This window comes from Hippopotamus amphibius, chromosome 2, assembly GCF_030028045.1.
Source record: "Hippopotamus amphibius kiboko isolate mHipAmp2 chromosome 2, mHipAmp2.hap2, whole genome shotgun sequence".
In the NCBI taxonomy this organism is placed as follows: Eukaryota; Metazoa; Chordata; class Mammalia; order Artiodactyla; family Hippopotamidae; genus Hippopotamus; species Hippopotamus amphibius.
Genome location: NC_080187.1, coordinates 216711891 through 216738601, shown reverse-complemented (window position 1 = coordinate 216738601; position 26711 = coordinate 216711891). Strand labels below are relative to the sequence as shown.

Genomic DNA, 26711 nt, shown 5'->3' with positions numbered 1-26711 from the left:
ATAGCCAGGACATGGAAGCAACCTAAATGCCCATCAACAAATGAATGGATACAGAAGATGTGGCATATATATACAATGGAATATTACTCAGCTATAAAAAGGGATGAGATGGAGCTTTATGTAATGAGGTGGATAGAACTACAATCTGTCATACAGAGTGAAGTAAGTCAGAAAGAGAAAGACAAATATTGTATGCTAACTCTCATATACGGAATCTAAAAATGGCACTGATGAACTCAGTGACAAGAACAGGGAAGCAGATACAGGGAATGGACTGGAGAACTCGAGGTATGGGAGGGGGCGGGGGGTGAAGGGGAAACTGAGAAGAAGCGGGAGAGTAGTACAGACATATATATACTACCAACTGTAAAATAGTCAGTGGGAAGTTGTTGTATAACAAAGGGAGTCCAACTCGAGGATGGAAGATGCCTTAGAGGACTGGGGCAGGGAGGGTGGGGGGGAATCGAGGGGGGGGCGTCAAGGAAGGGAGGGAATATGGGGATATGTGTATAAAAACAGTTGATTGAACCTGGTGTACCCCCCAAAAAAATAAAATAAAATAATAATAAAAAAAAAAAAAAAAAGAAAAAAAAAGAAAAAAAAAAAATACTGTGATATACTTCCTGTGTATTTTTGCCTACTAGGAGTACTCAGCTACTTTTCACCATACTACTAGATGTACTGATATACTTCTTTCAATTCATCCCCATCCCCCAGGTCGTTCACACAACATCTCCCTGCTCCCTACATTTTATGATGAATGGAACACACTACAATGATCTAGGCTCTAGTAACTACTACTTACATAGCCTTGGGCAAGTCATCTTACCTTAAAGAGACCCAGTTTGTTGTGAGATGTAAATTATTAACATAGGTAAGTACTTAGCAAAGCGTTAAATACATACATAAGTGTTCAGTAAATGATAGCAGAAAAAAAAAATGCTAAAGCAGTTTCTATTTCGAGAACACTGAAGAGAGACGCTAATATTTCTAGTAGTTAACTAAGCTCACAATAGTAACTTTATATCTACAACAAGCTGTATCTGCCCAGGGGAAGAAAACTCTTTTAAAATAGTAACACAAAGGGTCCCTATTTCTTTTCTTTCTTTTTTTTTTTTTTTTTTTTGAGGGTGTCCTGGGAAGTAGAGGGAATGCACTGATTTCAGGAGAGCATATCTGACGGATTCGGATTGTTGGAGGCATGCAAGTAGATTTTAAACATAGTCTTTACTTTCTGACATACTATTGATGAACTGGTTGTAGCTACTGGGTGGGCCAAAAGTGCCTTCAGTTTTTTAAGTAAAAATAAAAGACACATTTTTCATTTTCACCAAGAACTTTATTGAACAACATATTCACCGTTTTGTTCCACTACCTTTTGCCATTTTTCAGGCAACTTCATAACTCCAGCTTCCCAAAACTTTTTATCTTTTTGAGCAAAGAACTGTTCCACGTGCCTTTTACAGCCTTCCACGGAATTGAAATATTTTCCATTAAGAGAATTTTGTAAAGACTGAAATAAATGAAAAGCTGAAGGTGCAATGTCTGGTGAATACAGTGGATGAATCAGAACTTCCCAGCCAAGCTGTAACAATTTTTGCCTGGTCATGAAAGAAATATGTTGTCTTGCGTTATCCTGATGGAAGATTATGCATTTCCTGTTGACTAATTCTGGATGCTTTTCGTCAAGTACCACTTTTAGATGGTCTAACTGGGAGCAGGATTTGTTGGAATTAATCGTTTCATTTTCCAGAAGGCGCTCATAATAGAGGACTCCCATCCAATCCCATCATATGCACATCACCTTCTCTGGATGTAGACCGGACTTTGGTGTGGTTGGTGATGGTTTATTTCGCTTGCCCCATGAACTCTTCCATTCCACATTGTTGTACAATATCTATTTTTCAATGCCCGTCACAATTTGTTTCAAAAACGGAACATTTTCATTACATTTCAGTAGAGAATCGCACGCGGAAATACAATCAAGAAGGGTTTTTTTGGCTTAACTTACGTGGAACCCAAACATCAAAGCGATGAACATAACCAAGCTGGTGCAAATGATTTTCAACGCTTGATTTGGGTATTTTGAGTATGTCGGTTATCTCCCATGTGGTATAACGATGATTGTTCTCAATTATTGTTTCAATTTGACTGCTATCAACTTCAACTGGTCTACCCGACCATGGAGCATCGTCCAGCAAGAAATGTTCAGTGAGAAATGTCCAGCATGAAACTTCACAAACCACCTTTTACACGTTTGATCAGTCACAGCACCTTCTCCATACACTGCACAAATCTTTTTGTGCATTTCAGATGCGTTTTTACCTTTCTTAAAATAATGAAGCATATACTTATAGGGTCTTATGAAACTTACCTGTCCTTCGCTATCTCTATTGATATCAAACTGTATTTTTTTTGTAAAAAGCTTTGTAAAAAGCTACTACTTTCAGGGAACTAGAAATAATAACAATCGAACAAGTCATTATAGGAATGCTATGCCAAAGTTGTTTTTTCACATTCAGTTTTGAAATAAAAATCTTTTTCTGTTAAAAAAAAAAAAATGAAGTATAATATGCCAAAAGTGTTGCTTTTTTGCTTCCATCTTCAATATTAAAATGGCTACACAAAAATTCACCAATTTTGATGTCTTCTTTTAAATGCATGCTGATATGACAGCTGTCACATACAATGTAACAAAACTGTTTCCAGTGAAGCTAAAGCCAGCTAAGTACTATTAGACCCCTCTTACAGAAAAAAACCAAAGAACCTTTTGGCAATTCCAATATTTCTCATTGCTAAGTATAATATCTAGAAACTTTTTTAGCTATATACTCTATGAAAAACTCAAGAGTAAAAAACAAGTCTGGTACAGAAAATTTTCTCCAATAAAAAACATGAACAGAAGAGTTTTCTGAAACTCAAATGTATTTAAAGTTTTTTAAAAAAATCTTCATTATGTCTGAAAACACAACTTTCACACTAAAATGCAAAAGGTTAAAGCACTAAATATAAAGAATTAAACCAACACTTGTCATTTCATATTTTATAAAACCAAAATCTTGAGGGATATACTTTTTTTTAGCTCTTTATTGGAATATAATTGCTTTACATTCTTGTACCAGCTTATGAGGTACACCAAAGTGAATCAACTGTATTTATGCACATATCCCCATATCCCCTCCCTCCCATGACTCCCCCCCCCACCCTCTCCGTCCCAGAGGGATATAATTTTAAAAATTATAAACTGGCCTTATAAATGAAATTTATTAATATTATATAAAAACAATTACTTTATATGTATGTGCAATGTAGCTACTAAGTTGTATGCATAAATATGATGTCAACTTGCTGATCATTTTTATGGATATAAGAAATACTCCAACAATGTACTATTAAAAATAAGTGGACTTCAAAAAATATCCAATCTTCTGTTTGTAATAAGTGGAAAAGGAAATTGGTAATGGTATACCTAATGAGTAAAATTAGTAAATTCATCTATATTTTTCTTTCTAAAATTTAAGTTTCCTAAAGATAGGAAACTTTGTACCCCACAAAAGCATCTTGTACAGGGCAGGAGTTTGATAAATATCTATTAAATGAATGATATGAATGAAGCATAACTTTATAAAATAACATTCATTATAAATCTATATGCTCACAAATAAAAAACCTACAGCAAATGAACTGGAAAGATATTTAACTCTCAAACTTCCTGAAACCTCTCAGACTCCCATGTACTTTGTTTCACATTCAAGGATGTGTTAATGGCAGGCTAAGAAAACAAAAGATTAGGGCAAGAGGATAAGGCAGAATATCTAAGGAACTTGGGCTTAAAACTAACCCATCAATAATTTATATACAACAAAAAAGGCAAATTCAGAATATATAATGGCAGCATTAACTTAGTATTTCACTTACAAAAAACAAGAATCACAATTGCCTTTAACAATTAACTATGGGAATGTTTCAAGAGTAAAAGTAAACCAGATGGAGGACCTCTGAATTCTTTATTAAGTTAGTACCTTACTATTGTATTTACAGAATGCTCGGTGTTAGCACCTTGCACATCTAGTAATGACTACACATTAAAAAATTTTTTTAATTTTATATATATATTATATACTACTAATGAATTTTTCTAGTACCACTTATCTCGATCAAACTTAGGTATATAGGTTTTAAATTTTTCACTGAAAATTAAACCCATAGGAAATGTCTCAACTTTTAAAAAGAAAAATAATTCCGAGTAGTCAAAAAAAATTTTTGTGTTAGCAAGTACAGAAAATTTCTTACTACTTTCAGAAAAGAACTGCTTTCCTTTAAGCCTTAAGAAATGTTACAAATTATGAATGAGTCATCATAAGATAACTATTATATTTTAAATCTTCAAAACTGCAAAATAAATGCAGAAAAAGTAGTCTATTCAAAAATACACGTTACTCGTATATTTCCCCCAAAATCCAGCTAAGAAGTCACCTCTTCCACAGAACTTTCCCTAACATTCCCCTCCCACCAAAAGAGCTAATTATTCCCTACTATGTGTGATATCACTGTAGCCTATTCTGGTTTCTATTACACTTTCACACTGTTGTATTATTTCCCATAAAGGCAAAGATCATATCTCATTTATTTCTGAATTATTAATGCATAATGGTTGCTCAAAAGTAACACACAATTTTCAAAACAATTATTTTTATAGAATGGTCCCATGGAGAAAAACACCAATAAAGCTGAAGGAATGGCTCAAATTAAAAATTCAAATATCCTATTTGACTTACTCATCTAAATGACAAAAATGAAATTTTTACTGCTCCTTTAAGAGGAAAAGCTAAAGTTTCTCCTATAGTAGCATCCTGCATTGTTAATCATAAGTCAGCTTGGCACTCAGATTAAAATAAGACCCTGAACTTAAACCAAATAGAGATTGGGTTGAATACAGGACTGCTTGCTAGTGTACAAAAATAGCATACAGTAACCAATAAACTTGAAAACTGTATACTTTCCTAAAATTACCAGTGACATGAAGAAGGATGAAATATAATAACATCCCTTATTTTTAACCTAACAACAAAGCTCTTCATGGTCAGGTCCCTAACTCTACGTGCCATACTCACTCATAGCTCCTTCTGCATGGAATATCCACTTCTCACCATTTGCAACTGTCTCATTTTTCAAAACTTAGTTGAGGCATCACCTCCTTCAGGAAGCTTTTCCTGACTTTCTCATGTCTTTGCCACTCCTTTGTGCCTCCAAAAACACCTTTACACTTATCCTAATGGGTTAAGATTTACTTACACATATGTCTTCCCATTGAGATCAAAGATATATCTTTTTCATGTCCTTGAGCAAAGCATAGCATATGGATTATAGTAGTAATTCAGTAAATGATCACTGAATGAATAAACAAATAAATATTAGTTGTAATAAAGTATGCCTGCATTCATATTTGATCTTGAAGAAGATCCAAAATAGTTTAAAAACAGCATTAAAGTTTATGAGTTAACTCTTCTTCCCATCCTGAAAATGGTAGCTAACTTAGGGCAGGGTTCCCCAACCCCTGGGCCACGGACTGCTACTGGTCTGTGGCCTGTTAGGAACCAGGCCTCACAAGCAGGAGGTAAGCAGTGGGCAAGGGAGTGAAGCTTCATCTATATTTACAGCTGCTCACGCTACCACCTGAGCTCCGCCTCCTGTTAGATCAGCAGCGGCACTGCATTCTCACAGGAGCGTGAACCCTACTGTGAACTGTGCATGCAAGGGATCTAGGCTGCATGCTCCTTATGAGATCTAATGCCTGATGATCTGAGGTGGAGCTGAGGTGGTGATGTTAGCACTGGGGAGCAGCTGCAAATACAGATTATCATTAGCAGAGAGGTTTGACTGCATAGAGACCATAATAAATCAATTGCTTGCAGACTCATATCAAAACCCTATCAGTGAATGGCAAGTGACAATTAAGCTGCATCTGGTGGCAGGCTTTACAGTGGCAAGTGAGTTCACGTACTTCAACTGTACAGCTGCATGTGGTGACAGGTTTTAAGTCCGACTCCAACAATTTTAGTCTGTGCATGGCCCACCCGTTATTTTATTTACCACTTCCATCTGCACCTCTTTCCTATTCTGAACACTTGTCTCAATCACAGTTTTGGTAAGCCCACAAGCTAACTCTAGCCAAAATGAGTAAAAAACAAACGTCGCTGGAGAGCTTCTTTGAAAAGTGGGAAAGACCCAATGATGAGACAGCAGAAGACTCTAAGACTGCCAACAAAAAGAAAACTGCATTTAAAAGAAAATACCAAGAGTTCTGCTTAAATTACAGGTTCATTACAACAGGTGATTCACTTTCTCCAAGCCCACTTTGTATAACACGTGGTGACTGGCTATCCAACAAAGCCATGAAACCTTGACATCTGCTTCGCCACATGGAGACCAAGAACAATGCATTAAAAGACAAGCCTTTGGATGTTTTCAAAAGAAAAAAAAAACATGAACACAAAGAACAGAAGCAACTTTTGAAGGCTACCACTTCATCAAATGTGTCTGCACTGAGAGCATCATTCTTAAGGGCTAACCACATTGCTAAAGCTAAGAAGCCCTTTACTATTGGTGAAGAGGTGATCCTGCCTGCTGCTAAGGACATCTGTCATAAACTTTTAGGAGAGGCTGCAGTTCAAAAGGTGGCACATGTTCCTCTTTCAGCGAGCACCATAACTAGACGAATTGATGAAATAGCAGAGGATGCTGAGGCACAGTTGTTAGAGAAGGTTAGTGAGTCACCATGGTATGTAATCCAGGTGGATGAGTTTACCGATGTTGACAAGGCAACAATGCTTGTTTTTATGCGATATATTTTTCAGGAGGATGTGCATGAGGATATATTATGTACACTTTTGTTGCCAACCAACACCACAGCTGCAGAACTATTCAAGTCTTTGAATGATTACATATCAGGAAAACTGAATTGGTCATCTTGTATTGGTAAATGCATGGACGGTGCACATGCCATGACTGGATGGCTTTCTGGTTTCACTACTTGGGTCAAAGAGGGCACTTCTGAATGTGAGTATACGCACTGTGTCATCCACAGAGAAATTCTGGCTAGCTGAAAAATGTCACCTGAACTTAACAACATTTTGCCAGATGTGATTAAAATTATCAACCACATTAAAACATGTGCCCTTAACTCACATCTGTTCACACAGCTCTGTGAGGAGATGAACACAGAGCACATACATCTTCTCTTATACACAGAAGTGAGACGGCTTTCTAAAGGTAGATCACTGGCCAGAATTTCTGGTTACAAGAGCCACTCCAGAGATTTCTTTTAGAAGAACAGTCACCATCAGCAGTGCATTTCAGTGACGCAGAATGGGTCACAAAACTTGCTTACTTGTGTGACATATTCAACCTGCTCAACAAACTCAATCTGTCACTTCAGGGGAGAATAACAACTGTGAACAAGTCGGCAGATAAAGTGGCTGCGTTCAAAGCCAAACTGGAATCATGGGGGTGACGAGTGAACACTGGAATTTTTGACACATTTCAAACATTAGCAGAAATTTTGAAAGAGACTTAGCAAGGGCCTTCTTTCTCCCAGCTGGTGCATGATCACTTAGCTTTTAAAAAAGTTTGAGCGTTACTCCCCAATCACAAAAGACCCCTGAACTGGGAAGGAATGGATCCATGACCAATTTGTGAATAAGCCAGGTTAATTGACTTTATGCTAGAAGAGGATCAACTGCTTGAGATTGCAAATGATGATGGCCTTAAAAGTATGTCTGAGACAACTTCAAATCTCCATACAGTTCTGGATTAAAGTCAAGGCAGAATATCCTGAGACTGCCACAAAAGCACTAAAAAGCCTGCTTCCATTTCCAACATCCTGTCTTTGTGAAGCAGGGTTTTCTGCAGTGACAGCAACCAAAACGAGATTACAGAGTAGACTGGACATAAGCAACACATTTCCGGTATCACTGTCTCCCATCACCCCCAGATGGGACCGTTTAGTTGCAGGAAAACAAGCTCAGGGCTCCCACTGATTCTGCATTATGGTGAGTTGTATAATTATCTCATTATATATTACAATGTAATAATAATAGCAACAAAGTGCACAATAAATGTAATGCACTTGAATCATCCTAAAACCATCCCCCACCCCTCACTGGCCCGTGGAAAAATTGTCTTCCATGAAACTGGTCCCTGGTGCCAAAAAGGTTGGGAACGGCTAATTTAGGGAATGCTACAGAGGCTAAAGTACCTAATGACACTGCCCAATATATGACAGGTACTCCTTGTCATAAGCATAAAGATTGCCCAGTTCTTTAAGGCTATAAACACTGGTTCAAACACCATCCATTTTTAATGGAAGAAAGGAACATATTCTTGCCCAACCCAATTAGAAAAGAATAGATAATAATCTGTCCAGAGCAATTTAGTCCTTCATCTGGTTGAGACTGGAGATTCAAACTGACAAAAACACTGATAATCTTATCTCAAGGAGTACACGCTGTCTTCGCAATCAGATTTCCTGTTTCCAAACTGCGCTATACTAAACCATGCACCCTTGGGAACAAGGACTGGGTCTTACTCCTTTTTCCATCCTCAGCACCTGGCTCAGAGCCTAGGAAATGGCCAGTGCTCAATAAATGCTTGCTGAATAAAACTCTACCTGAACAGCTTCATCACGTGCTTGCTTCTCTTCCTGTCTTCGCTGACGCTCTTCCTGTAACTCATTAAGCCTCTGCTCATATTCCTTCAATTTTGATAAAACATCATGGCGTTTGTTCTGGGCTTCAAGGGTATTTATAAAGGCAATTTCGTTTACCTTCAATAAAAAAAACAGAGAAAGTGAATTTCAAATCAGGTTAATTCTAAGGCACAACACAAAAATAAGAAACTTAAGTCTTTATATAATAATATAAATCAATGGTAAGGCATGGAACAAAAAAGGAATGCCTTATAGTCTTTTCTTTCCATATTTAACCCCAAAATGGATAATAATCCAATGTACATAACAAATCCATAGGCTGTAGTAAGAAGTGATTTAGAGTAAATAAAGGTCTGCCACTGAAACATTTTTTTTTTATTGAAGTATAGTTGATTTACAATGTTCTGTTAGTTTCTGGTGTACAGCAAAGTGATTCAGTTATACATATACATATATTCTTTTTCATATTCTTTTCCATTATAGTTTATTCCAAGATATTGAATATAATTCCCTGTGCTATACAATATGACATGTTTATCTGCTCTATATATAATATCAATAATTTGCATCTGCTAGTCCTAAATTCCCAGTCCAACACTACCCCCTGACCTTTCCCCCTTGGCAACCACCAGGCTGTTCTCTATGTCTGCCAGTCCGTTTCTGTTTTGTAGATAAGTTCATTTGTGTCATGGTTTAGATTTTACAAATAAGTGAAATCATATGGTATTTGTCCTTCTCCTTCCGATTTACTTAGTATGATAATCTCTAGGCACATCTATGTAGATGCAAATGGCATTATTTAATTCTTTTCTATGGCTGGGTAATATTCCATTGTATATACTTACCATAGCTTCTTTCCCCATTAATCTGTCAGTGGACATTTAGGTTGTTTCCATGTCTTGGCTGTTGTTAATAGTGCTGCTATGAATAGAGGCGTGTATGTATCTTTTTGAATTATAGCTTTGTCTGGATATATGCCCAGGAGAGAAATTGCTGTATCATATGGCAACTCTATTTTTAGTTTTTTGAGGAACCTCCATATTGTTCTCCACAGTGGCTGTACCAATTTACATTCCCACCAACAGTGTAGGAGGGTTCCTTTTTCTCCACACCCTCTCTAGCATTTGTTATTTGTAGACTTTTTAATGATGGCCATTATGACCAGTGTGAGGTGGTACCTCATTGTAGTTTTGATTTGCATTTCTCTAATAATTAGAGATGTTGGATATCTTTTCATGTGCCTGTTGGCTATTTATATTGTCTTCTTTGGAGAAATGTCTATTTAGGTCTTCACTGAAATATTTTTAAGAGACAAATTAAGATTTTTATAGAAACCATAAACTTTTATAAAGTTACTTAATATCACGGTAATTTGCAATTATACAAATTACATTAAGATTGAAATATTAAATATTAGAATACTTATTCTAATGAGTTGGAGATGACAAAACTTAAAGTAAGCAAACAAATCATTTCCTTCAACATATACCAAATGAGTGACTATTAGGTACAAGGTACTGTACTATACACCTCATCCTCAACTTCACACATATTCTTTTTTTTTTTAACGTACATTGATTCTTAAAAGTCAAGTTTTGCTAGAGAGTACAGTTTTTATAAATAAAGTATAACTAATGATAAAAAACTGGAAAATGTCAGTTGGGGTCAAATTTCTCATTACTGAAAGCCAGAAGGAAGGTATGCCACAGTGAAAAAGGCAGAATGAAATAGGGAAGTAAACACTGGAGCTACTCTCTCTGAAAGAAGTATAGACTCCTGGAATCCATGCTGGATGAAATAAAACCTATCACTAGATATGTTACAAACTCAAACAAAAAAGTTTGAATACAGTTCTAACAAAGATTTCCCAATCTCCATGTCATGTAGCCACTTTCATAAGTAAATTAACAATATAATCATTTCTCAAGCTATACTGAAAGTATAAGACAAACAGGTATGCTCAAGGAAAATTCATCATAATGTATCAAGGGTCACATGTTAAACACAATCAAGATGAAAGAAAAAGAAATAGGACCTAATGCTCCAAACAAAATATAAAATAAAATAAAATAATATAAAATAAAATTCAGAGGGAAGAATGTGCAAAAACAGGATAAAAATTCCAATCTGTGATGTTGGTCAAATGTACAAAGCTTTAGTTATGCAAGTTGAAACTTTTAAGGTATTTATGTAATTACACTAAGAACAATTCATTCATAAAATATTTAAATGAATGAGAGAACAAGAAAAAACTAGCTTATTTATTTTTACTTTCTTTGTAGATGTACTACATTTCAAAAGAGGATTTCAGAGATTATCGAAAAGAAAGCAATGAAAATTAAGAGAACCAATATGGCAGCAGTTGGTAGCAGGGTTTTAAAGTAGTATTTCACACTAGCAAAAATTTTAGTACAGGCTCTTAACTCAGTTAAACTTGATTATTCAGAATTTTTAAAACTGCAAATGGCACCTGATATCTTTATGCAAAAATAATCAGTAGTTGACCATTTATCTTGATGGAAATTATTTACACTATAGCTTGTGTTAATATGTTTATAGAAGCCACTTTGGCTTAATGAGATTATAATGAAAGTAAATATATTAAGCAATTAGATCAAAATTCATTCAAGTCATATGAAAAAAATGAGAATAGTAAAGCAATAATAAGCACAGTGGTAAAAGCATAGGCTTTGGAACCACAAACATCAGGATTTTAATTCTGGCTGTGTGACCGTCAACAATCTGCTTTCAAATTGCTCCTCTAAAATATAAAAATAATACATAGTTAAGAACTTCCACTTCCAGCTATGATGGAGTGACAGAGTCCATATGCACCCTCCCACCTTAAACAACTAAAAAATTAAACAAATATATAAAATATATGAATTTCAATTAATGTAACACACCAAATATCAAAAGAACAAAGGACAAAACCACATTATTCTTGCAATAGATGGAGAAAAAGCATTTGACAAAATCTAATATACCTTCATGATAAAAACACTCAACAAACTGGGCATAAAAAGGAACTGCCTCAATCTTTGAAGGGTATCTATGAAAACCCCATACCTAACATCATACTTTATGATGAAAGGCTAAATGCCGCCCCCCCCCCCGCAAAGATCAGGAACAAGACAAGGATGTCCACTCTTCTATTCAATGTTGTATTGCAGGTTCTACCATGAGCAATAAGCAAGAAAAAAAAATCAAAGCCATTAGACTGGAAAAGAAGAAAAACTATCCAATAAAAAGCTGTCAGCACTAATGATCAAGTTCAAGCAAGGTTGCAGGAGATAAATCAATATATAAAAATCAATTGTATTTCTATACACTAGCAATAAACAATCTGAAAATGAGATTAAGAAAACAATTCCATTTCCAATCACCTCCAAAAGAGTACAATCAATACTTAGGAATTAATTTAAACAAGAAGGTGAAAGGCTTGTGCTCTGAAAATTAGAAAAGAGTACATAAAGAAATTAAAGAAGATTTAAATAAATGGAAAGATGTCCTGTGTTTATGGACTGGCAGATCTAATACTATTAAAATGGCAACACTTCCCAAAACAGTGTCAAAATTCAATGCAATCATAACAAAATTACAATGGACTTTTTTATGGAAATGGAAGCTTATCCTCGAATATATATGGAATTGCAAGTCACCCCAAATAGCTAAGACAATATTGAAAAAGAACGAAGTTGGAGGACTACAGTTTCTGATTTCAAAGCTCACTAAAGTGCTACAGTAATCAAAACAGTATGATACCAGCATAGGGCAGACATACAGCCCAGTGGAAGAGAACTGAGAGAACAGAAATACACCTGAACACTGATAGCTAATTGATTTCCAGCAAGTGTGCCAAGACCATCACTGGGGAAAGAATAGCGTCTTCAACAAGTAGTGCTTGAACGAATGATACCCACCTGCCAAAGAATAAAGGCAGACCTCACCACTTCATTCTATACATAAAAATTAATTCAAAATGTATCAATAACTTAAATATAAAAGCTAAAACCATAAAACTCTTAGAAGAAAACACGGAGGTAAATCTTCATGACTTTGAATTTGGCAATAATTTCTTAGCACCAAAACTACAAACAATAAGACAAAAGATAAACGGGACTTCAACAACATTAAAAAATTTTATGCAAAGAACAAAAAAGTGTAAAGATAACCTACACAATATGAGAAAATATCTGCAAATTATATATCTGATAAGGGACTAGTATTGAGAATATATAAAGAACTTTTACAGCTGAACAACAAAAAGACAAACAGTCCAATTTAAAAAAAATGAGCAATGGACTCTGAATAGACATATTTCTAAAGAAAATATACAAACAGCCAGTAAGTACATAAAAAGATGCTCAATATTGTTAGTCATTAAAGAAATGGACAGATTCCTTGAAAGACACAAATTACACAAAAGAAGTAAATAATATGAATAACTATGTATATTAAAGAAATGGAATTTTTAGTAAAAAAACAAAAAAAACAATAAACAAAAAACTCATCCACAGGGCTTCCTAGATGGCGTAGTGGTTAAGAATCTGCCTGCCAATGCAGGGGACACGGGTTCGATCCCTGCTCCAGGAAGATCCCACATGCCGTGAAGCAACTAAGCACGTGCGTCACAACTATTTAGTCTGTGCTTTAGAGCCCGTGAGCCATAACTATTGAGCCCATGTGCTGCAACTACTGAAGCCCACATGCCTAGAGCCCGTGCTCCCCAACAAGAGAAGCCACGGCGATGAGGAGCCCACGTACCACAACGAAGAGTAGCCCCCACTCACAGCAAGTAAAGAAAGACTGTGCACAGCAAAAAAAAAAAGAGAGAGAGAGAGACCCAACACAGCCAATAACAATAAATAAATAAATTAATTAATTATTAATTTAAAAAAAAATCATCCACAAAGAAAACCCTAGGCCCAGACAGCTTCATTGGTAACTTTCACAAAAAATTTGAGGAAATTGTACTAGCTCCACATAAACTACTACAGAAAATAAAGGAATGGAACCCTTTCCCAACTCACTTTAGGAGGCCAGCATATCCTGTTACCAAAAGCAGACAACACGTAAGAAAACCACAGACTAACGTCCCTCACAAACACTGACACAGAAATTCTTAAAATTTTAGCAAACCAAGCTCACTAAAACATAAAAATGATATTATATCATGACCATGTGAGGTTTATCCCAGAACTGCACAGTTACTTTGGTATCTGACAATCAAGTACTGAAATTCACCATTCTAATCTTAAAAAAACTCATAATACCATCTCAATAACTGGAGAAAAAGCAGGTAACCAAATGCAAAGTCCACGGTAAAAAAAATTTTAGTAACCAGGAATACAAAGGAAGTTCCTCAACCTGATAAAGAACATCTATGAAAGATGTACAACTAATATCATACTTAATAATGAAAGACTGAACACTTTCTTCCTAAAACTGGGAGCAAGGCAACGATGTCAGCTCTCACTGCAACTAGTCAACATTGTGCTAGTACTAGCCAGTGCAATAAAAGGAGATTAAAAAAATGAAAAACATACAGGAAAAGAAGAAATAAAACTAGAACTAGTAAGTTTAGCAGGATTGTAATATATAAGGTAATACACTAAAATCAACTGTATTTCTATAAGTTGGCATCAAACAATTAGAAACAAATTTAAAACAAGATACTATTGACAACAGCATTAAAAATATGAACTGCAGATAGATTTAATAAAACATATACAAAAACAAAGACCAAAATAAATGGAGATATATGCCATCAGATATATGGATCAGAGTACTCAATATCATTAGCATGGCAAGTCTCCTCCAGATTAATCTATATATTTGATGCAATTCCAATCAAAATCCAGGCAGGCCTCTTTTGGGGGGAAAAGAGCTGAAATTCACGAGCTGATCCTATAAGTTACATGGAAATGTAAAGAATCTAAAATAGCAAAAATAGTTTTAGAAGAAAATAAAACTTAAGGATTTATACTTCTTGATTATATGACATAAAGGTACAGTAATGAAGATAAAGTGTTACTGGTTTAAAGACAGACATAAAGATGAATGTAACAAAATAGAAAATCACAGACTCTCACATATATGGCCAATTGCTTTTCAGTAAGGGTCTAAGGCAATTCATTACACAAAGGATACTCTCTTTCACAGCTGATACTGCAACATTATATATCCATATGAAAAAAATGAACCTCAGCTTTACCTCACCATATACAAAACTTAATTCAAAATGTAACATAGACCTCATCATAAAATTTAAAACTTCTGGAGAAAACTTAAGGGAAAATCTTAGTGACCTTAACTTTATGTAAAGATTTTTTAAACAGGACACAAAAAACCCCACAAAGTATAGGGAAAAAAAAGTCAATATGTTGGACCTTTCCAATTTTTAAAACTTCAAAAGACATTTTTAAGAAAATGAAAAGGTAATCCATAGGCTGAGAGAAAATATTTTGCAAAATATAGACATTAATATCTAAAATAAATACAGTCCTCTAAGAAATCCTGCTATTTACAACATGGATGAACCTGGAGGGTACTATGCTAAGTGAAATAATCCAGATAGAGAAAGAAAAATACTACATGGTATCACTTATATTTGGAATATAAAAGAAAAATTCAAACTCATCAAAACAGATTTTTCTTTCTGTAGTTGATTTCTAGTTCCATACCATTGTGGTTGAAAAAAATGCTTGATATAATTTCTATCCTCTTAAATTTGTTGAGACTTGCGATCTAGTATGTGATCTATTCTAAAGAACATTCCATGTACATTTGAAAAGAATGTTTATTTTGCTGTTTTTTAATCTAATGTCCTATATATCTATTAAGTCCAACAGGTCTATTGCATCATTTCAGACCACCACTGCCTTATTGATTTTCTGTCCAGATATGGAACCAACTGAAACGTGCATCAACAGATGAATGGATAAAGAAGATGTGGTATATATACATACACATGTACACACACACACACACAATGGAATCTTACTCAACCATAAAAAAAGAATGAAATTCTGCCATTTGCAGCAACATGGATGGACGTAGAAAACATTATGCTCAGCAAAGTAAGTCAGACAGAGAAAGACAAATACTGTATGACATCACTTATATGTGGAATCTAAAAAATAATACAAATGTATAATACTATGTATAAAATAGATAAGCAACAAGGATATATTGCTATTACAGGGAATTACGGCCATTACCATGTAATAATTTTTAATGGAGCATAATCTGTAAAAATACTGAACCACTATGCTGTACACCTGAAACTAATAAAATATTGTAAATCAACTATACTTCAATTTAAAAAAAACACAAAGAAAAAGAGAGTAGAAAGGTAGTTGCCACAGGCCAGAGGGAGGCAGACCGAAATAGGGAGAGATTGGTAAAAGGGTACAAACTTTTCCTTGTAAGATAAGTAAGACCTGAGCATCTAATGTATGAGGGTGAGTCAAAACTTATCCACACTCCGGTTATATTAAAACTTCTGTTGGCCGCACTGTCTTATCAGTGCTTTCCGTTCAAGGCTACTGCCTCCCCAGTCACTGCTGTGCAGGTATGAACATATTACATCAGTTCATTTGCAACTGTGGTGCAAGCAAAAATGGATGCCCCACTTGTGATCTGCACAAAAGAAGAGAAGTGTGCAGTGATTCGTTTTTTGTGGTCTGAGGATGTGCACGTCTGCACACACTGTCAACACCCTGCAAAAACTTCATTTTGAGCTGTTAAAGCATCCTCCCTATAGTCCTGATCTTCTTCCATCAGACTTTCACCTGTTTGGTCCCCTGAAAGCAGCCCTACGAGGATGAAGAGTCACTTCTAATGAAGAAGTGAAGACAGTGGTGCATTCGTGGCTCGCAGCTCAGCCTAAAACATTTTTTAATGAGGGAATATTAAAGTTTGTTGACAGATGGACAAAGTATATTGAAAAGCAAGATTATGTCGAAAAATGATGTGTCTGTCTTTTCTAAAAGTTAATTAAAATAAATTCTACAGCCATAGTACAGATAATTTTTGACTCACTCTCGTATAACATGGTAACTATAGTTGGTAACACTGTATGGCATTGATATAACTGAAATACACTAAGAGAGTAGAAAAATGTTGACACACACATACACACACAAAAGACAAACATACGAGGTGACGGATATGTTAATTAATTGGATGAGAGGAATCCTTTCATAATGTATATGTATATCAAATCATCATGTAAATATTTCGTCAATTGTATCTCAAAAAAAGCTGAAAAAAGAACTTCGAATAATAACAAAACAATCTAACTTTAAAAAATGAACAAAGATATTTGAATAAACATTGTACTAAATGAAAGCTGCAGATAGGAAATACATACATGAAATGATGTTCAAAAAGCAAATTAAAACCACCAGACACTATACATACAGAGTAATATGGAATGCTTAGAATTACAGTGTATAACCATGTCAAGTGTTGGTGAGAATGTGGCTAACTAGAACTCTCATCCACTGCTGGTTTCTTTAAAAGTTAAACCTATCATAAGACTCTGCCAATCCACTCTTGGGTATTTACCAGAGAAAATGAAAGCACATCTGCACAAAGACTTGTACAGGAACTTACACAGCAGCTATATCTATGACAGTCAAAAACTGGAATGAAAACAAATGTCCATCAACAAGTGATTGGATTAACAAACTATGGTATTTCTACACAATGGTATACTTCTCAGAAATGAAAAGGAAATGATATACACAAAAGCATGGATAAAATTCAAAATAGTGATTCTGAGTGAAAGATGCCAGAGGAAAGAGTACATTCTCTATGATTCTATTCATATAAAATTCTGGAAAATGGTAACATCCATAGTGACAAAAAGCAGATCAGCAATTGCATGATAACAGAGGTGGAGGAAGGAATGAATTACAAAGAGGCATGAAGAAACTTTTCAGAGTGAGGGAATTGTTTATTATTTTCATTGTACTGATGGTTTCAGGAATAGAGATGTCAAAACTCATCAAAATGATGCTTCACATATGTGCTATTTATTGTCTGTGAATTATACCTCAATAAAGCTGTAAAAAATAATATATATCTCATAGGATTATTCTAAGAATAAGATATTGCATATAATAAGTTTCAAATGAGCCTGTAAAAATGCTGTTATTCTGGCACAGAACACTTGATAAACATTAGCTTCTAGGGCTTCCTAGGTGGCACAGTGGTTAAGAATCTGCCTGCCAATGCAGGGGACATGGGTTCGATCCCTGCTCCAGGAAGATCCCACATGCCGCAGAGCAACTAAGCACGTGTGCCACAACTATTGAGCCTGCGCCTTAGAGCCCGTGAGCCACAACTATTGAGCCCATGTGCCGCAACTACTGAAGCCCACACACCTACAGCCCGTGCTCCACAATAAGAGAAGCCACGGCAATGAGGAGCCTGCGTACCACAACAAAGAGTATCCCCCACTCGCCACAACTAGAGAGAGCCTGTGTGCAGCAACGAAGACCCAACACAGCCAATAAATAAATAAATAAATAAATAATTGTAAAACTAAATTAAAAAAAAAACCAGTGTGCTTCTCATGTAACAATTGAAAAAGTACTCAAGTAACTAACTCAATGTTCAAAGCACCTAAGATATATACCTTAGCTTCTTCCTCTTGTGCTTTTTTAACAATTGCTTGTAATTGAACTTCTCGTTTAAATTCAGCATGAAGTAATTTCTCTTCCATCATCCTACGTCGTTGGTCTAGTAACTCTTCTTTCCACTTCCGGACATCTTTCTCCTACATGCAATGGATTATCACATCATTAATTTCAGCATATACAGTCATTTGACAAGAAGTGCAAACAGATAAACAGCTTAGGAATTATAAAGTCAAGAATCTGGAAAGACCAAAGGATCATGACTAATGATTAAGAACACAGACTAGGAAGCCAGACAGATGAGTTCATAATCTACTACAGTCATTTGCTAGATATACAAACTGGGCAACATTTTCAGCCTACGTCTCAGTTTCCTTATCCATAAAGAGAAGAGTACTAGCACCTAACTCATAGGTTTTCAAGATTGAGTCAATATATGTAAAACTCTTAAAACAGTACATTAGACATTGCTCAAGAGAAATATTTGCTGTCATTATTATACTGCACTATGAGCACATTTAAAATGAAAACAGTGTATATTTCTTATTCTTATAAACATTAATGGCTCTATAACCCAAATTCAAGACAAATAAGTAATTTTATCCTAGAAATTGAAAAATGGTAAGAAGTCTGAAAAATAATTACTTGCATAAGAAACATTCTCTGAAGGAACAGAGAGAGTTTTACCTATAGAAGAATAAAGAATAAAGCTGCCTTTACTTCCTCAAAACAATATCAAATAGGAGAAGTAAAAGACTTGTCCTGTGCTCCAGGAAATCAGAACCAGCACCAATAAGAACAAATTATAGAAAAATCAATGCTGGCTCAACATGAATGGGAAGAAAACTAACATTTCAGCTGAATTTTAGCTACATAATAGTTTATTTAACCATCTAAAAAAATATGATGCAGAAACAGCACTGGCTTAGGAGCTAAGAACAGGTCCTTAAAGTTCTAGCTCTGCAAATTATTGGTCATGTGACACTGGAAACAGTCCTTAGCCTCTCCTACATTCAGTTTTCACATCTATAAAATGGGGTCCAGGATCTGTTCAACTCTGTATGCCTCACAGAGGTATTGTGGTGATCAGATGAGACCATATGTGTATAGAACAGTGTTGAAACAATAACTCGTTATATAAATGGAAGGTGGGGTTTACCATTTAAATTAATTGAAGGGATACCTACATTGATGGGAAAATTAAACCAGAGAACCTCTAATGTCTTGTACAATTTCAAGAATTTATCATGTTGTTTCCATGAATATCTGGAGATTATATTATACAGTGAGAAAATAAGCTATATAATTTTATTTGTATTAAAAAAACAGTAAGAAGGGAAATTATAACTGTGTTAGAACATCTTTCTAAAGCTGAAAATGAAATAATACATTAACTCTTACAGAACCCCATGACATGGAGACTGTTTTTCATATTTGACCTATTCAATCTAAATGATTAAAATATTGATAAAATACTTAAATTCTTGAGATTCAGGTAAAGAGAAAAATTACAGATTTTCTTTTTTCCAAGCCAACTTTTCTATTATACTAAGGAGAATCATACACCGCCTCATTTTTACATTCAAATTATTTGGTCCAATTATTTTTCCCAATTTTAAAATACACATAAGTAATGCAAATATTTTTAACCTAGGCATATTAGCCCTCCTTTCTAGGACCAGAAGGTAACAAAGGACTTCACCTCTACTATAATGGTCACATATCTCTTGTCATGCTGTGTTGGGTATTTGTAGTACACAGACTCCAAGATGGCTCCAAATGATCCCAGCCACCTGGTATTCAGATCCTTGAGTATTTCCCTCCCACACTGTATCAGGATTGTGACCAATACAATTCAGCAAAAGTGATGGTATATCACTTCTGAGATTAAGTTATAAAAGACAGTGCAGCTTCTAGTTTGGCAGCTCACATATTCATTCTCCCTCTTTCTCTTCTTCTCTCAGATTTGCTCTGTGGGAAAGCTAGCAGCCATGTTAGGAGAACATCAGGCTATGGAAAGACCCACATGGCAAGAAACTGAGGTCCGTAGCCAACTGCTAAAGAGGACTCTAGGCCTGCCAATAACCACATGAGAGAGTCTGGAAGTGGATCCTTCAGCTCCAAATGACTGCTGCCCCAGCCAACAGCTTGACTGCAACCTCAGGAGAGACTCTGAACTAAAAAAACATCACAACACAAGCCACTCCTGGTTTCCACGCCCAATAAATTGTGAGCTAATAAATCTGCACTGTTTTAAGTTTCTAAATCTTGAGGTCCTTTGTTACACAGCACACATAACTAATATAGTACGCACGTCTACCATAAGTAACTAACAATAACAATGACCATATACTGAGCAACAGCCACCCAAGCACCATGCTATCGTTTTACATACTTGCCACATTCATCATCACAACTGGTTATCAATTTTAATTGTCATTTTATGGATAGAGAAATTGAAAGGCAATATTGTTAAGTAATTTCCCCAGGGCATCATATCTTATTATGTGGTTAAAACCAGGATTTCACCTGACTGGCCATCTCCAGAGCCCATATTCTTTCTACTACACCACACTGACCAGAAGTTACACTGCGCTAAATACTCCAAGAATCTCTTCTATAAATCTAATTAGTGCCCCATGTATTCATATCTGATCATCTCAAGCTCAACGCTGTCACTGAACACTGTGCACAAGACTCCCCAAGGAAACACCCAAAGAAATGGCAAAACACAAAGCGCAGCTCTAATAATCTATACAAACTCTGCAAAACATCAACTTACTAGCTTTTTTAGGAATGAAAAATTCTGTTTTCTTTCTTAACAGGTAACATTCTGTAACTCAGTAGATAGAAATGCTTTTGTTTCCTAGCAAATTTATTTTTATTGTTCTTTTAGCTTTTCTCAAACCAGAAGAACAAGTCAAGTTGAAAATAAGCCCATCAATTTAAGGCAATCATACTTCCCTAAAAATGAAAAACTCACCCTTTCTAACAATTTCTGAAGCTTTAATGTCTTCTCTTCACGTAACTTTTCCCTTAGCTGCTGTGCTTTCATTTGTTTTTCTTCATGTTTCTTCTTAGATTCTGCAATTGTTCTATTAATACAAACAAATGGACAAGAGATACAAATGTTTACATGATAACGCCAAAAATATATTCTTTAGTCTTCAAAGTTCTTAAAATAAATATAAAAAATATACAAAACTAATTTTGGCCTAACATTTCAGAGGAACATTGTCACTTCTCAATGGATCTGGAACTGTCCTGAATAATGTACCTTAAAATAGTATGTAGTAACTTCATTTAATAGTCAAGAATGTCTAGTTGCCCTCCTGTGAAACATTTCAAAGTCATTTTCAAAGGCCAGACCTTTTACGAGATGGTGAGGAAAGTTTTTCATGCATGTGAATTCCATGTCCTGGAGGTCTAGCAGGTTCCTCCTCTACAATATCCCCCCAGGATGTATTTTGGCGCCAAGATTCACGAGCTGTTTTCAGAAAAAAGAAAACCACTGTTACTGTTTAACCATATAATTCTATAAAACCAACATTTGAGAACAGACTTTTAAAAGGCATCGCACTCTTAATTATTTATTTTACACAAAAACCCCATGTAATAAGATAACCTATTTTACACCCCTCTACCTATACATACAACACACACACACAAACATACACACATGTTAATACCTTCATAATCTGCAAGGACATCGTTCCAGTCCATAGACATACCACAAAAAGATATACTCCCACTGCCCATGCTGGCCTAAAATGTAATAAGAAAAATTGAAAAACAAATATCTGAACCAATTATAACCTTATCAAAATGAACTATATATGAAAATTTCCTACCTATTGTTTATATATTTCATTTAGCAAACAGTCCAAAACCAGAAAAACATTACATACCTCTTATAGTCACTATAATCACCAATTAAAAATACCATAGCCTATACATTTTAAGAGGAAGACTAACCTACCTGCCATTAACATCAGAGACAAACCAAGTAATTTTAAAAGAAAAGCATTGGCTTTAAACTATTACTACATAAAACTGACATATTCAGAGCACAAATCAGAAAGGCTCAAAAGCATTTGTTGGGATTAAAATTTAATAGAAAAACATTTAAAACATTCATGGTTACTTTTATTCTTTAAGAAATCCCTCTCATCAACATATATAACCTGAGCACTTAGTGACAGCAAGACAATGTATCATTTGCTTTTTATTAGTAGAATGGAAAAAAGATATCTTAGATTCTTCTTCAATCTATACAATTATAATCTTAAGAAATGCTGCATATTTACTTACTCTGAGATTCAATTTCTCGATTTGTAAAATGAGAAAACAACTTCCAACTTGTCAATTGCATTATATATAAAAAACATTTAGTAATGGTGAAGTGCTTTAAAAAAGACTTGCTATTGTTTATTGTATAAGTCTCAATCACCCAGAAAATAAAAAATCTAAAAGCTCACAGAAAAATCACTGTCGTTGTCAGTTTCAATGTTGATATCATTGTTTTCTTCAGCTTCAATTTCTCTAGTTAACTGTTCCTCTTCAGCAATAGCACTAGCAATGGCTTCTTCATTGGCCTTTTCTAGACGATCTGCTAGCTCTTCTTTTTTAGCAAGAACTTCTGCCATAGACTATAAAGTTAAAAACAAACAAAAAGAAGAATCATCAGTTGACTGGAAAGTAATTATTTCTTTCTTTATGTTCTAATCATAAACAGTATACATAAAAATAGCATTGATCTAGAATTATAAAACTTGGGGTCCAGTTGTGACTCAGAAATTTCTTAAAAGCAAGAGACTATTTTGTATTCCATAAAATTCTGCAATAATCCATGACTTACCTTTTTCTACCAGACTGCTGTGTATGACAAACTGTGAAGTTATATAATAATATTGTTATTAATAATGAAGTGTGTATTTCATTTGAGCACCAAAATTCAAAACAGTTACAGATCAAATATCTTAAAAAGAAAAACATTATACTTTAAAGGGAATATAAAAAAAAATTTTATGCTGTAATGGTGATGACATTTTCTGAACATATATACCTAACTTAAAATTATGTGTTAGAATTATATAATACAAATAGGCATCAGAATTATTAATTAATAAACCCCTACAGTAAGCTAAATAGTTATACTATAAACCCTAAAGCAAATGCTGAAATATAAAAGATTTATGGATACTAAGCCAACAAAGGAGAAAAATTATAAAATAAAATTAATCAAAAAGAGGGAAGAAAAAGAGGAAAAAGGGAATGAACAGATGAGTCAAAGAGAAAAATAGTAAGATGGTAGCTTTTAAAGGAACTATATCAATAATCACATTACACGGAAATAGTCTAAACAACTCAATAGAGACTGAAATTGGATAAAGCAAGATCCCAAGCCACATGCTGCCGATAAGAAATCTAATTTAAATGTGAGAATATAAATAGATTACAAATAAAAGAGCTACTATACTAACACTAATCAAAAGAAAGCTGAAGCATTAATATCAGGCACAGTAGATTTCAGAGCCAAAAATATGACAAGAGATAAAGGTCATTTCATAATGACAGAACAGTGAATTCATTAAGAAGATAAAACAATCCTAACGGTCTATGAACTTAATAACAGACCTTCAAAATAAAAGTAGCAAAAGCTGATAGAACTGCAAAACAAAATTAACTTAATGGGAATATAAAATGGTGCAGCTACTTTGCAAAACAGTCTGATAGTGCCTCACAAAGTTTAAATGTAAAGTTACCATGTGACCCAAAAATTCCACTCCTACATGTATACCTAGGAGAAATGAAACCATATGTTCACACAAAAACTTGTACACAAATATTTAAAGCAGCATTATTCATAAATGCCAAAAAGTAGAGAAAACTTAAAAGTCCATCAACTAATAAATGGATAAAATGTGGTATATTTCACATCTTTCAAACAATGGAATATTATTTGGGCATAAAAAGGAATGAAATATTGATACAGGCTAAAACACAAACGGACCTTGAAAACAATATGCTTAGTGAAAGAAACGATTCACAAAGACCATATATTGTATTCCACTTCTATGAAATGTCCAGAACACACAAATCTATAGCTACAAAAGACAGATTAGTGGTTGTATAGGGCTGGGAGCGTGAGGTGAAAGGGAGGACAGCTAATGCGCACTGGGTTTCTTTAGCGATGGAGGTGTTCTAAAACTCATTATGGTGATGTTTGCACAACTCTGTGAATATACTAAAAAACATTGAACTGTACAATTTAAATGGATAAACTGTACATCATGTAAATTATAACTCAATAAAGTTGGTTCAAAAGAAGTAGTCACAGAGATATATGCAGAGATTTTAATACCCCTCTCTCAACTGATAGAACAAGTACAGAAAATTGGCAGAGGAGACCTGAACAATATTATCAACAAAAGTGACCTAGATATGCTCCTAAGAGAAATGAAAACATATGTTCAAAACAAAGACAAACGTCCATGGTGCCTTTATACATACTAGAGAAACAGGAAACAACTCAAAAATCTGTCACCAATTGAAGGATGAACATACTGAGTTACATGCAAACAACAGTCTCCTAAAGACAATAAAAAAGGAACTATTAATATACACAACTACATGGATGAATCTCAAAATAATTATGCTGAGTGAAAGACGCTGAACAAAGATTACATTATTCCATATACAGAAAGTTCTGAAAATGCAAAATTAATATGTAGTAACAGCAGAATAGTGATAAGCTGAGAAGGGGAAACAGGGAAGAGCAGAAAGGAGGGATTACAAGAGAATGTGAAGACTTTTGAAGGCAATCGATACTATCATTATCTCGATTGTAGTGATGATTTCATAGGTATAAACACATGTCAAAATATATCAGCGTGTATATTTTAGATATGTGAAATTTACTGAAAATCAATAACACCTCAATAAAGGTATTAAAAATGCAAGTGCTTGAGCTTCAGCTTATTACTGAATTAGTCTGGAGTGGAGCCTAGACATTGGTATCTTTTTTTAAAGCTTTCCCCTCCCCCACTTCATTTCCCCTGTTGATACTCTGTCCCCTCAAAACACACAAGACTGTCCCTGGGGAAGAGATTGGGGTGAGACAGTTTAGAAGACAGACAATTTCTTTGCATCATAAGCTTTTTCTCTGTAAACTCTAGATTATTAATTGTACAAACTAACTTGTTAAGGTGCCACACAAACATCACAACTAACAGTGATAAAAAAAAAATTATCAAAGTTGAATATATTTAACTTTGCAGAAAGTAAGTTCCCACATGAGCCTATTTCCTTCTCAATTTTATCTTCTACAGAGAACATTTCTATTTCATCTCTTAAGACCTGAAAAGATTTTAACACACTAATAGAGCTTACAGATGAAATGATTCAATTATCCATATACAACTCGTACTATTTCCACACTGTGAAATTCAAATAAATGTCTGTATACATCATCATTTTTTCAATTTCTAAATTTTCATTAAAATCTGGAATTTCAGTAAATTTAAAAAAATTAATCCATGGTAGCTAGGATTTACATCAGCACATTTTTACAATGTTGGCAAAAGTGGACCTTAAAGGTTTTCATAGTCATTTTTGCTTAGGTTTCTGAGAACTACATACGAGAACTACAGATTTTTTTGCTTTAACCATCTATGTGACAATACTATATTGAGGGGAAAAAAAGAAAACAGTTTTCTCAACACTGTAGCAATTCTCTATAACCCTCCACTTAGAACCTAAACAATGAGGTGCTTATTTAGAGCAACCCACAGAAGTATCTCTGCCAAGACAAATTATAAAAATAAATTTTTTTCAAAATCTTGGTTTAGTTAAAATTCCTCTAAGACCTCTAAGCATGTACTAATATTCATATGTAAAGAACTTGTTTTCTTTCAAGTATGTAAATGTCATTCTCAAAATAACCAAGGGTTTTTAATATTCTATCACAAGCTTATTTACCTACGTGATCAGAATAAAAATGAGAGAAGAATTTTTAATTATTTTCTGCTTATTTAAGAATAGGATCTTTTTCCTCTTTTGAAATTTGATTCTCACAGAATCAATTTGCAAAACAAATAATTTAATATGATATATAGCTATGGAAACAAAAATATAAATATGACCAATTTCTACCCCATACATTAAGCCTACTATTTATATGATCATAATTACATTTAACTTTTAAAAACATTCACGCTAAAAGACCTAAGTTAAAAAAACAAATTGCCCTTTATTCCCTTCTAAAAGAATCTAAATATTTGTTTTACTTATTACTATAACTCTTATTTTTCCCTTCAACAATCCATATCAAGTTTCGTCTGTATCTAAACTTA

The 26711-nt window shown here is 34.5% G+C and overlaps 1 protein-coding gene across 9 annotated transcripts in view; it reads right to left on the bottom strand.

The window, feature by feature from the left end:
- The window catches only part of SCAPER (S-phase cyclin A associated protein in the ER), a 445755-nt gene that overhangs the window by 288445 nt on the left and 130599 nt on the right, over positions 1–26711 (bottom strand). For all 9 annotated transcript variants that reach the window (XM_057723485.1, XM_057723488.1, XM_057723489.1 and 6 more), the window contains 6 exons: positions 22836–23006; positions 22047–22122; positions 21727–21844; positions 21341–21452; positions 18357–18497; positions 8669–8824 (listed from right to left, as the gene is read on the bottom strand). In XM_057723485.1, coding sequence (XP_057579468.1) covers positions 8669–8824; positions 18357–18497; positions 21341–21452; positions 21727–21844; positions 22047–22122; positions 22836–23006 — 774 coding nt within the window. The remainder of the gene's footprint in view (positions 1–8668; positions 8825–18356; positions 18498–21340; positions 21453–21726; positions 21845–22046; positions 22123–22835; positions 23007–26711) is intronic.